The 13,734-nt window shown below is 37.8% G+C and overlaps 1 protein-coding gene across 2 annotated transcripts in view; it reads right to left on the reverse strand.

Annotated features, from left to right (window-relative positions):
- The window catches only part of LOC126263697 (PX domain-containing protein kinase-like protein), a 131,465-nt gene extending 120,274 nt beyond the window's left edge, over positions 1-11,191 (reverse strand). For both annotated transcript variants that reach the window (XM_049960828.1, XM_049960829.1), the window contains exons 1-2: positions 10,926-11,191; positions 2,138-2,326 (exon numbers count right to left, since the gene is read on the reverse strand). In XM_049960828.1, coding sequence (XP_049816785.1) covers positions 2,138-2,326; positions 10,926-11,027 — 291 coding nt within the window. In that variant the 5' untranslated portion in view covers positions 11,028-11,191. The remainder of the gene's footprint in view (positions 1-2,137; positions 2,327-10,925) is intronic.
- Between the last annotated feature and the right edge of the window lie 2,543 nt (positions 11,192-13,734).

The raw sequence follows: 13,734 nt of genomic DNA on the forward strand, positions 1-13,734 counted from the left end.
CAGGGCAGCATTGTGGCTGGTGCAATATCTTACAGAACAGTACACAATTATCTTTAAAATAAAGCTTGCTGATTCTCTTTTAATTTATGAATGTGTTAAACTAAAGGTATTACTACTTCCCTTTAAGAACTGAAGAAACCAATATGTAAAACAAGATTTCTATTAAAACGAAAGAAAAACCTGTATAAAACTTACCGATTACTTGACACTTTTTTTGGTTTTAGTCACTAACAAATTCGAAAATAGTGTTATTTCATGATAAATGCTTATAATACACACTCCTGATGACAATGAATACTAGATGTAACAAGATATGTTAGTTATAATGTGTGCTACAGAAGCTGACTACACAAATGTTGATTTGCTACAAAACAGACTACACACAACACTCACAACTTACAGAAAAATAGATTTTCAACCACCAAAAAATTCTCAAAAATATACCAATTTTTCACATAACTGTATACTGAAATTAGAGAATAATTGTTTTTTAATGAGGATACTGTTGCAAAAAGTTTCTAAAAATCACAAATTAATTTTATAATTACAACATAGTATCAGTTTCTTGTGGCACTCACAAATGTTTGAAAATGTGTTATCACAATACACAAGTATTGGCACAATCAATGAAAGATTATGCAAAAATGACATGAACAGCAAATTGTTAGAATCTAAAATTTTGAATTGGTCCAGGGATGTGGTACACATTGTTTCACACAAATGAAAAATCGGAAGTTGATTACATGTGTAAGTAAACATGGTGTACATCCAAAGCACTGAATAATATTCTTCATTTGTGTGGCCATAGTGTCTGTAGTTGCTTTGTAATTTTCGAGGGTATTTTTGTTCTGTCATTGCAACTACAAAAATGCTTGATTTTTTCCACCAGACACGTTTTGCTTTTTTGAGGTAAAGCATCATCAGTGGTCTAATTAAGTTATTTGATTTTAGATCAAAAAACAGCTCACTGTTCTTACCGAACTGTTTTTTGATATAAAAGCAAAACAATAAAGTGAAACCCCTGGTGGGGGAAAAAAAATCGCATTTTTGTAGTTGCAATGACAGAACAAAAATGCCCTTAAGAAATGAATAATATGTTTCATTGATTGTCTTCTGTTTGTTGCTTTTTCCCATGGGGCAGCCACAATAGGGAAAGCTATTGGGTTGTAATTTTCTGCACAGAATTTTCTCTCTCTGTTGCAGACAACCAAATCAGTACAATCATTATTATGGCATTAATTTAATTTGTTTCATCAGACAAACGTGCACACTGATGCCACTTCCTCCAATCAAGGACTCTCACCCTGTGCAGCACCCAGCCACAACAAAGCTCATTTGGTACGACGGTTACTGCCAAGAATCCTAGTGCTCCAAGATAACATACATCTACACTCTGGCAGTTGTGGGGAACTGGCAGTTCAGGCATCATCTGAACTATGATCCTCATGTTATCAGGACGCTCTACTGAGAGTGTACACGACAAGCCCTCCATGCTGGATTGGCTAGAATGTTGGTTTCTAAAGCGCATATTTATGTCCACGTAAAGAAAGAGAAACCTAAAGGGTAGCAGGTGTGGCATTAAGGACTGTCAGAAAGGGACATGAAAGTAAGCAGAAGTGAGGATAGTTGAAAATGGGATGCTGTGATGGCTCAGGAGCCATGGTCACCACAAAGACATTTACAACATAGTCATGAGTATGCTGAGGGGTCTTCAAGACAGAAAATCCTGTTACTTTTAACAGTAGTACTGAACATTTGCTCAATGTGACCACTGAAATTGATAATACCTTATTAAGATTTATCAATTGATGACAGAGATACCTAAAGGCTATATTAACCTGAGCACCACATCAATGGTAAAAGCAAAAGCAAAACTTCTGTTTCACAAAAACATCAGAAACTCTGCAGCATATGTTAGGCTGAATTCCACTGAAACAAACAAAACTGTGTTCTTGATTAGAACAAACACTGATATCTACCTACAAAAGGGAAAGAGGTTGTTAGTTTCAAGTCCAAACCTAACAAACTGTGTGTGTGTGTGTGTGTGTGTGTGTGTGTGTGTGTGTGTGTGTGCGCGCGCGCGCAAATGTAGTTTGTACTAACAAGTTCAGAATGAAGAGAAATTTATCTAAATTACCTGAAGACCAAGCTGCCGCTCAGCTACGAATTCTCGATCCATGTTTCCAATAAGTTTTTTAGGAGGTAGTGGTAGAGGGAGACTTGACTGCTGCAACGCATTGTGCAGCGATACAAAATCACTATACCTCCTACAGACATGCCACGATTTCTCTGGTATTGGTCCACGTTGCACACGTATAACATATTCCTGCAGCAGGATGATTCACATTATTAGAAACAAGTTACATGAATGAAGTATTCACTGAAAAATTCAATTAAATAAAAAATAATTCATACATGATGCCACAGTCAATTAAACAAAATCAATGCACTTTACCCTAATTTTCTGTACTAGAAATAGCATACTCATAATACCACACAACCAGAAGCTGATAATTTATAGCAGGTACTAAGAACTGATTTTTTGTTAGTAAAATGAAAAGTTTCTATGCCTGTATATACAGTCAACAAAACAAAACTGTTCACCCATTCTGACAAGCTCAGGTACCTTCAGCTGTGTAAAGCTTGCACCAGTGGTAATGCAACATAAACTGGCAATGGTGACAGCACCACACACAGTACGCTTTTAGCACCATGTATATTCCCTTCTTATTGTGACAATTTTACTTGTAGACCTTTCTGATTTTCCGTGACTGTGTATAATTCCCACATAACTGAAACAATGATATGTTTAAGCTTCGAATATACAAATAAGAGTGAACTTTTACAGTAATGTGGTAACCATGTAGCTATGTTTGAGGCTCTGGACTTCCTGCCTACTTCAGTGTTGGCGTTACACATGATGGCGGATAATGTTCTCCAGACAATTGTTAAACCAAAGCCTTCCATTGGAATGCCACAGGATATAGCGTGATACGTCACTCCAAATCACTCGCTTACAGTCATCCTCTGTCGACCTTCATTGTGGCGCTTTGCGCTGACTATAGAAAAAATTGGGAAATACGGAAGCGTCCGATCCCGCCCGTCTGCTTTGACCCATGACGTCACAAATATGGCGGAAACAAAAACAAACACACACACTTTCCACAAGAAGCCTAATGACACTAACGGGACAAGCGCGGGAAATGGGGTGTTTTGGGTGGGGGGCAAACTAAATATAAACAAATTTAGACGCCTTGCGTAGCTACAACGTGTAAGTGAAGACAGCCATGCATGAATACCCACCCACCTCCCCAGGGGTCGTAACCCCTGCAACCCATAGAAGATAAAGATGCTTCAGTAGCTGATTAGTGTTTTTTGTCTTTTTTTTTTAAAAAAAAATCTCACGGGATACAATGAACAGATCAGAAAGATAAATATAATGAACTAAAACAGAAATTGGAGGAAACAGATAATTAAAATAAGTAATAAGTGTTTTTAAATTAAAAAAAAAAAAATCTCACGAGATAGAACGAACAGATCAGAAAAGTAAATAAAATAAGATAAAACAGAACTGGAGACAGCCACACTCAAACCAAACTCTGCGCCGTCATGACGTCACACACGACAACACCCTTACGTCACGGGTCAAAGCCGACGCGTGGGATCGGACGCTTCTGTCGACCCAAAAATTGGCTTATGAAGAGACGCTCAACCGTTGTAGCCCATTCTTTTTAACTCCCTGCACACAGTCTTTATACTAGCTGGAGTGCTGATAGCACTTGGGAACTCATGAAAGGATTTTCAACAGAAAATGCTATATATGGTTTCACTGATCAAATATTAAATGCATTGAATAACCGAACATCGTCCATTGGGATATTTTGTGATTTCTCAAAGGCATTTGATTGTGTGAATCATGAAATTCTTCTAGATAAGGTTAAGTATTGTGATATGAGTGGGACAGTGCACAAATGGTTTAATTCATACTTAACCAGAAGAATGCAGAAAATTGAAATTAACAGTATAGATAGTCTGCAAAAACCAACAGTCCTCTAACTGGGGGGGGGGGGGGTGTTTGTACATAATGGTGTCCCACAGGGTTCAGTCTTGGGTCCCTTATTGTTCTTAATATATATTAACTACTTCCCACTCTATATTCATAAAGATGCAAAGCTAGTTCTTTGTGCTGACGATACAAGCAAAACTCAGCTGAGGAAATTGCAAATAATGCCTTTCAGAAAATTATTAAGGGGCTCTCTGCAAATACTCTCTCACTAAATTTTCAGAAAACACAGTTCATACAATTCTGTAGCGTAAATGGCATAGCACCATTGATAAATATAGACTATGAACAGAAGTCTGTTGCTAAGGCAGAATGCTCAAAATTTCTGGGTGTGTGCATTGATGAGAAATTGTATTGGAAGAAACACATTGATGATCTCCTGAACCGGTTAGGTTCAGCTACTTATGCTATTAGGGTTATTGTAAATTTTTGTGATAAACATATCAGTAAATTAGCCTACTATGCCTATTTTCATTCACAGCTTTCATACGGCATCGTATTTTGGGTCAATTTGTCATTAAGAGAGAAAGTATTCATTACACAAAAGCGTGTAATCAGAACAATAGCTGGAGCAAGATCACCTTGCAGACATTTATTTAATGAACTCGGGATATTCATAGTACCTTCGCAATACATATATTCACTTACGAAATTTGTCATTAATAACCCATCCCAGTTCAAAAATAACAGCAAAGTGTATAGCTACAACACTAGAAGAAAGGATGATCTTCACTATTCTGGATTAAATCACTTTGGCACAGAAAGGGGTGAATTATGCTGCCACAAAAATCTTTGTTCATTTGCCAAATAGTATTAAAAGTCTGACAGATAGTCAACCAACATTTAAAAGCAAATTGAAAGAATTTCTGAATGACAACTCCTTCTACTCAATAGATGAATTCTTAGATATGAAGCAGTAACTGAAAACAAATTAATTAATTATTTTGTGTAATAAAAACTTGTTAAAGTGACATGCTCCACATCAATACAAAATGTCGTATTCATGATCTATGGAACAAGGATTAACGTATGTATGTATGAATAAATGAATGAATGCATGTGAAATGCTGCATAGAACTGTACAAACAATGTAATCAGTAGCCTGTGGACAGATGTAGTAGATCTATGGATAGGTCACTTATGGTACAAAAAGTGTGTTCAGATTCCTGAGGAATGGTATTCAACTTAGTGTTCATTCATTCGTCATTCTTTGATAATGTTCTATAGGTCTCATCAAGCAGAACTATCAGACGTGGTGGTGGAAACTATCCACAGGCTGGTCGGTACACCGGACCTTGACACTAATCCGCCAGGCCCGGCCCGGTATCAGATGTGGAGTGAGTCTAGGTATACATTAACAAATGACAGCAACTTGTAGAAACATAGGCTGTACACAGCATTAATAGTAAAATATCACTAATTAGAATGAATTCTGCTATTTCATAAAAAAAAGCTGCTGCTTTCTCAGTCACATTAAACTGACGGTGATAGTGAAATTTATCAGAAGTTGCCTGATGGTCTCGCAAGGTGTTTTTTTTTTTTTTTTGCTAAGACTATTAGTTTTGTTGGAGGTAAAATTAATGAAGATGTTTCAAACTGTTGTAGAGAACAATGTGATAACACACTGTGGCAAAATCTTGGATTTTTGCTGTGCAACACATATGGTGGAGAAGAGAGACATTCACTTTGGTGGCAGCAACAGGTAGTGTAATATCCACGTCTACACGTAGTTCTCCTGTAGGGGAAGGTTCGTTGGGCAGTATCAAAGAGCTTTCTGAGTTCTTTATTTTCTTTTCCTTCTCTCCCTCTTTTTTTCTTCACAGGATTTTAAATCTCGAAGGGCTTCATGTTACACACCCAAGTAAGAGGACGATCGGACCATTCTATGGTCAGATACTTTTACGCCTTTCTTCCACAGCCTGTTCTTTGCGTGTGGGCCAATTAAAATACAGGACAACAACATCCTAGGTGAGGGTCACCACCTCTCCTACATGCTGGAGAACAATGGAGGCTCTCCAGGTGGGGTCAATAGAGGCATCCGATCCCACCCGTCAGCTTTGACCCGTGACGTAAGGGTGTTGTGTGACGTCATGGAGTTTAGTTTGTGAGTGTATTGTGTTTGTAGATGTCAACTTGTTGCACTTGGTGGTTTCCTCTGGTGGTGTGTATATGGTCCACGTGTTATGTGGTGTATTGGGTTCATTTGGGTGTCGGTGCTTGAGTGTGCATTTACTGGTCGTGACTGTTATAGAAGAACTGAAATTAGTTTCAGTGCGTTGAAAATAAAGTTTCCGTTGGGTTTATGTTATTGCAGTGTCCTCTGATGCTATTGGTTTGCTGTTTGTCGTGCAGTAAGTCGTTTAATTCAATTTGTGGCTTCTTTTGTTAGGTACGGATATGACTTCTAAGTTTAATAGTGCGCAGCTGCGGGCTGAAATGGGGGATGACATGTTGTCCATCATTAAGTTTCTGCAACTTTTTGAGCTTGTGACGGAGATAGTGAAATGTGGCATATGCAAGCAGAATATGCGAGTTGGGGATTAGTGTGTAGTTCTGGAACTTTTTATGGTAAGTAGTTTTTTTTTTGTCTACTTTTCGCCTGTTATGATGTTCGGTGGGGTTTTTGTGTGTTGTTGGATCGGTGTTATTTACTGCACGTGTTGGCGGTTGATGGTTTGGTATCGGCACTTGTGGTTTATTTATGTATCTTAGGGGAAGTACTGGATTTCAATTTTTTTTTGGTATAGTCTGTTGTATTTGAGCTGTATAGGTTATGGGAAGTGACCGATTCCAATTTGTCATCGCAGCTATGTGTGTTTTGGTATCATGAGCTGCTGATGACCTATACAAGTCAAGGGAACTGCTCGATTCCGATGTGTCGTCGTAGCTATGTGTTTTGGTACTGTGAGCTGCTGTTGACCTATACGGGTCAAGGGAAGTGTCCGATTACAATTTTTGTTGTTTTAGGTGTTGGTTTTGTGGTATCGATAGTTGCGATGTGATTATAATTTTTGAAGTAGTTGGTTTTTATTTTGTGGTATCGACACTTGTGGTTGAGCTATGTAGTGAAGGGAAGTGGCCGATTCCTGTCGATATTGTAAGTGTAGTGGAATTTTGTGGTGTTTTTATGTCATTGTTTTGTGTGGTTTGGGATCGGGGTGTGTGTCTGTATGTGTTTATATTTAGTTTGTCCCCACCCAAAAATCCCCAATTTTCCGCACTGGTCCCGTCAAGTTTGATTATATTTTTGGAGAGAGATGTGTTTGTTAGTTTTATATGTATTGTCGTGTTTATGTAATGACTTCATAGGCACCATATTGGAGACGTTGAGAATGGTCGTTTCCGCCAAATTGGTGACATCATGGGTCAAAACAGACGGGTGGAATCTGACGCTTCTGTAAGACCTCCAGGTGCATCACCACTGGTACAATATGGATATGTAAAAGAGAAGCTTCAATTATTTAGACAATTGTTCATGTCTTCGCAGAGAAAGTGCTGGGTGCAATTTTTGAAAAATTTATTATCATATCCATAGGATGAAGTTACTAATATTTTTTTTCAGACGTCAAAGTATGGCAAGTGATTGCCTTATACTCCTGAATGTTCTTTTATTTTTTTTAAATTAGGCTAGACTTGCAAGCAGGGAATGCTATGGTCCAAGAAGTTTGTGTAAAATGAAAGTTGTCCACAAGGGCAATATCTGTGAAGAGTTCTGCTACAGGCAGGATATGAAGAACAGTGGAATGATAGGTGACCAAAATGGGAACATTGAATGCACCTTACAGGTGTTCAGAAGTAAGGCTCAACACTATATCTACATCCCAGAACTTCTTTTCCCAACAGGATGCCAATATGAAGGGACCTGTGTTAACTCTTTTTTTCTGATAGCCCTTTGTGTGCACTGTACAGAATGAACAATACCATGACATTTCAGATTCTGCCTGGATTCTTTGTTAGACTGGAGGATTAAATCTGTTTTGAAAGATAATGCCCTGAGTCACATTAAGGCTTTTGTGTTGGGTAAAAGTGACAGGGATATCTCTCAGCTTGGTACAGGCTGAGGCTGCGTGAGATTGTATTTCAGTCACTGCTTAAATTAATACGGATCCAATCTGGTATTGTCAGTACAGGGCGTAAAACAGGGTATCTTGCGCATATTTTGTATGTGGGACCCCATGGGAAATCACCTAACTGTAACTGACTCTGAATAAAATATGTAGTAGTAAAATTTACGATGGTTTAGTAACAATATAATGTTTGCTCCTCTAGTGTTCTGTGATTAAGGAGGGTAGAGATTAAACATTGTAAATAACAAATTACTGCACCTATGCAGAAAAATTTAAGAAACCATATACATGTCTACTTATGTAATCTCATTTACAACCTGACAAGGTGATTAACAAATCAAAATTTATGATTTACCCCCTTAGAAATAAAGGAAAGCACCACTGCACTCAGTATTTAACTACACTGAAAAAATATTATGACACTACTGAGACAACCAGGGAGCCCTGTAATGAAACCACACTTTTTTTTAAAAAAAAAAAAAAGATGACAGCACCTAAGATCCTAACTTCACTGACATATCTGCATAATTATCTAGAATCGAGTAAACTGAACCTTTCAATACTGTGTCTGTTCACCACTTAATGTGACAACGATGTAGCATGTGATGATATGTGTATGCAAACAGAAAGAGAATACGGCACAACATATCTTTTGCATTTATGTTAGTTTTTGAAATGCAGGAAATTGTAAAAGACTGATCCGTAGAATACCACAAAATTTTGATTAGTATGGTTGGTGACAGTTCTACGAGTTGACAAAGCAAAAAATTAAGAATATGAAATCTTGGAAATGATTACACACTGATTGGTAGCATAGCTCAACATCTAGGTGAGGTCAACTTAGCTCTTTGATTGGGAACTGGCGAAGTGGTATCAAGCACTTCAGTTAATCTTCTATGGGCCATTAATCTGCTTATTTCAATTTTCATATAGTCTAGGAGAACTGTATCAAATAAAAAGTAGCATCTTGTCAGCAACACTACAAGCTCAGATCTTAAATATTGATACACTATTGGTGCGATGCCTTTTAAGTTCTTATATGCATTATCTTATTTCAATCAAAAGTTTTTAAATATCCTGGCAATTCAATACAACTAGCACATTTGTATTCTTCACTGGAGTCAAACACTAACATAATTAAGATGGCCAAAAGAAATTTAAAATCTGAATGATTATTTTTCCTTAGTTCTGTAATCCCGTAACAAGAAAGCTACTATTCACATAAACACAAGTACTTAAAAATAAAATACTTTGGTAAAGTGTTCTAAAATACTTTGGTAAATTGCTCAGAGCCTGTACGGGAGAGGGACTATTAAATTTTAACACCAGTTGCAATCAGCAGTATTTCAGTCCAACTGTTGATGTAAGTTTTGCCAGTACAAGGACTATCAACAAGTTTTCGTTTTAACCCGCTACTTCCATTTTCAAAGTAGTCCTACTAAATTGTTTTACAATATACTTCCACAAAAGTTGTCTTGCAATCATTCCATGTATAGACAATCACTGATGCAAGACATAGTCAAGATCTTTAATTGTGCTTTCATCAAAAATACACATGTGCAAAATCAGCAATTTTGTCAATGTGTTTTCCCTGATCAAATTTCTGTAAGTCTACCAATAAAATTATGTAATATCAAAATTTACTACCCCACACCATCTTATCACTGTGTGACGATACTTCTCTTGCAGTGAATCCTCAATGTACGTCTTTTTCATTATGCGCTTATTATAGTACAAAAACTAGCTCTATTTTACATTAGATGTAACTTTTTTTATAGATCAGTACAAGGGAACTCCTCATAGTGAAAAGAACCTGAACTGTATTTCATGATTTCAGACCTTAAACATCAGACATATCAATTTTTAGCATTTGGATAATACAAAATGTTGACTTGTTTGTGCTACTTTCAACCACTAATGTTTCATGGGAGTTATTTCTTTAAAACATTGGGCATACTAAAAACAGCCTCATGGTATGTTTACTCCATTATTAAGTTCATTGTGAACAATCAATTACAGTTTAAAAACAACATTCATAAACGAAATAGTAGAAAAGAGGAAATGTTTTACATTATCCATCACTCAGCTGTAGAGTGACACAAAAACAACGAATGCATTCAGCCACACAAATATTTCACCACCTGACCCAGTGAAGTACTAAAGAATTTAATAGGTAATACAATTAGCTTCAAATAAAAATTGAACTTATATCTGCTTAACAACTACTCCATAGTACAGCTCGCGTATGTGGTGTGTGTGTTTGTGTGATTAACTCTTGATTACTAAACCCTCGTAAAATTTACGATTGCAGTTGGTACCAACTCAGTCCCCACCAATATGGTATTGTCTGTACAGGGCGTAAAATAGGGTATCTTGTGCATATTTTGTATGTGGGATACCATGGGAAATCTCCTAATTGTAACTGACTCTGAATAAAATATGTGGTAGTAAAATTTACGATGGTTTAGTAACAATATAATATTTGCTCCTTTAGTGTTCTGCGATTAAGGAGGGTAGAGACTTAACATTGTAAATAACAAATTACTGCGCCTATGTAGAAAAAACTTAAGAAACCATATACATGGTCAACATGTAGCTCATATTTTTCACCGATGAAGACTTCTGTAACCGTAGAACTCAAGTTTTTCGCATCACAACAAGGGATTCGGAACATGCAAATAAATCATTGTCCCAATTATGTTGCCATTAACCGGAAAGTCGTAAAATAACATACGAATACATGGCTGGCTCAGTACTAGGAACTGTCATTTCAGTTCACTCTGACAGTTACCTACCGTGTGCCCTTGTATGTTTTGATAATTTTCAATTGCGCATGTCAACGTTTCTGTATCGTCTAGACAAATTTTCCTTTGGCTCTTCTTCTCGAACATCGCCATTTGTCACTACAAAACATTAGCCGCCACATCTGTACAATCTGCGGCTTTCCAAAACTTCCAACACAAATTTTTCACGCCATCACCCCTAATAGCAACAAACAACCACTGCTATACATCAAGAATGTTTTAAGTTGTTATTAACCACTGACAACTGCGATTAGGCAATGGACTAACATCTTTGAACAGTCGGATTACTCGGGATAAAAGCGTCTCGCTAGAGACTGGCTGTGGTTTGTTGATTTGGCTAGATTGTCAATCCTTCAATATAATGAAGCAGCCTCACACTATCAATAATATTGACAAAAATCGTCTGTTGGCAACACAAGGCTAAGACGCCGAACACCCAAAAGAAAGCGTGCGCTGCAGTTATATTAGATATAGCAGGTAAGCAACAGAAGACAACGAAAAAGAGGAAATGGGCTCGAGAATGTTCGATGAAAAAAAAAAAAAAAAAAAGGAGCGACTAGCAGTATATTAACTTAATGATAATCAGAACCATGCACCGGAAAGATTTGATATTTTTTTCCGATGAGTCCTCCACGTACCAATACAACATGTTATTAATGTTGAAACGAAATAAAACAGAGAAGCAAGATGCGTTAATGAGAGAGGCAAACACAGTCAACCAGAGATTGGGCGTAAGGCTAATGCCCCACTAGGCGATTTTCTCCCCTCTATAATAATCGCGGCTGGAACAGTTGCCTATGGTGCCACACTTCGAACGATTATAATCGTGGCCGATGAAGTCGCTCCGACGATACTGGGTGCCACACTAGCAGCAAAAATCGGTGGCTTCTGCAGTTGCGTTGCAACCAGCCACGAGAGGCACCATGCATGATGACCTGTCATTCGAAACTGAAATATTTAGCTGCAGTAGCATTATACGCAGTTCAACGTCGCAGAAGGCGTAACAACCAACGAAAATGGTGGATTCATGAAATTATTATGAATCGTCCAAGCGAGGGAAAGATTGTGTTGTTAGACAAAAAAATTAGGAGTTATCCGGAGAAATTCTTCGATTATAACCGCATGTCCGTAGCATCTTTCGACTTACTGCTCTCGAATATAGAAACTAACTTACAAAAGAAGGATACCAAGTTAAGTGACTATGTTGGTGCGGAAGAAAAACTTTTAGTAATATTGAGGTAAGTTTTTTAATTAAATAGAGTAAGTAATTTATGGACATGAACATACACTTCACATAACATTAACACAAACTAGGTTACAATGAAAGAGTTTACATTGCAAGTTCATGTCAGCTGCCTAATCACTTGTAATATTCTTCAAATGACAAGATTGAGTCTTCGTCTGGCAGTCCAGTAAGCGGTGAAAAATAAGTGATTGGACTCTCATGTGTAGGGCTCTGTGTGCTTGTCGATGTCGACATAACTGACGGCGCAGTATTTATGAGGGAGTCAGTAGTAGTGCTGCTCTCTACAGGCCTTCGACTGTAGGATTTTATTAATTGTAATGTTTTCATTTGTAAGTCTAGTTTACCGTCAGTGTTAATTTATTTTAAGTAATGCAAAAGAGATGTCAAAAACACAATTCATTTGGATCTTTTTGTGGTACAGCACAAGTTGAACAATGTGTCAAAACTCTTACCAACTCTCTCCCAAATGGATCCTGAAGTTTCCTTTTATTTGCTTTAGCAGTGGAAGGCTTAGCAGCGGTGTTAGGTGGCGATGTACTGTCTTCATGATACTTTTCCGCTTCACCATCCTCAAGAATAGATGCATCAATCATATTCGCTGAGGTCCTGAAATTAAAAGAAATTTTTTTTGGAAAAACCCACATGTCACTTTGTACAGTACAAATGTGTGTGATGTGATAAGCAAATAGTAAGGCGGTATTGAGTAGGTAATTAACTATCATATCCAATGGAAATACATTTAAATGTTATGAAATTACAGAAGAAAATTTTTACTTACTGCCTCAGTTTCATGGCTTCTTGCAGGAAAGACATCTGTCTATAGTAGACATATGATTTTTGTAGTCGTTGTGCTGCCAGTCTTTTTATTTTATTTTTTTTAATTCTTTCAGGCTGCGGCTGTATGCATCTCGCATTTTTTCCGCCGCTTTTGTACATCTTTTCCTGCAGGAACATTAAAAACAATTATTCTTACTCCTGCTCATTGAAATTAATTAATTTCCACCAACCTCTATTGTGTTTTAGACTCTACTTATTTACACTCCTGGAAATTGAAATAAGAACACCGTGAATTCATTGTCCCAGGAAGGGGAAACTTTATTGACACATTCCTGGGGTCAGATACATCACATGATCACACTGACAGAACCACAGGCACATAGACACAGGCAACAGAGCATGCACAATGTCGGCACTAGTACAGTGTATATCCACCTTTCGCAGCAATGCAGGCTGCTATTCTCCCATGGAGACGATCGTAGAGATGCTGGATGTAGTCCTGTGGAACGGCTTGCCATGCCATTTCCACCTGGCGCCTCAGTTGGACCAGCGTTCGTGCCGGACGACCGAGCGAGGTGGCGCAGTGGTTAGCACACTGGACTCGCATTCGGGAGGACGACGGTTCAATCCCGTCTCCAGCCATCCTGATTTAGGTTTTCCGTGATTTTCCTAAATCGTTTCAGGCAAATGCCGGGATGGTTCCTTTGAAAGGGCACGGCCGATTTCCTTCCCAATCCTTCCCTAACCCGAGCTTGCGCTCCGTCTCTAATGACCTCG

The sequence above is a fragment of the Schistocerca nitens genome, chromosome 6, assembly GCF_023898315.1.
Source record: "Schistocerca nitens isolate TAMUIC-IGC-003100 chromosome 6, iqSchNite1.1, whole genome shotgun sequence".
Taxonomy (NCBI): domain Eukaryota; kingdom Metazoa; phylum Arthropoda; class Insecta; order Orthoptera; family Acrididae; genus Schistocerca; species Schistocerca nitens.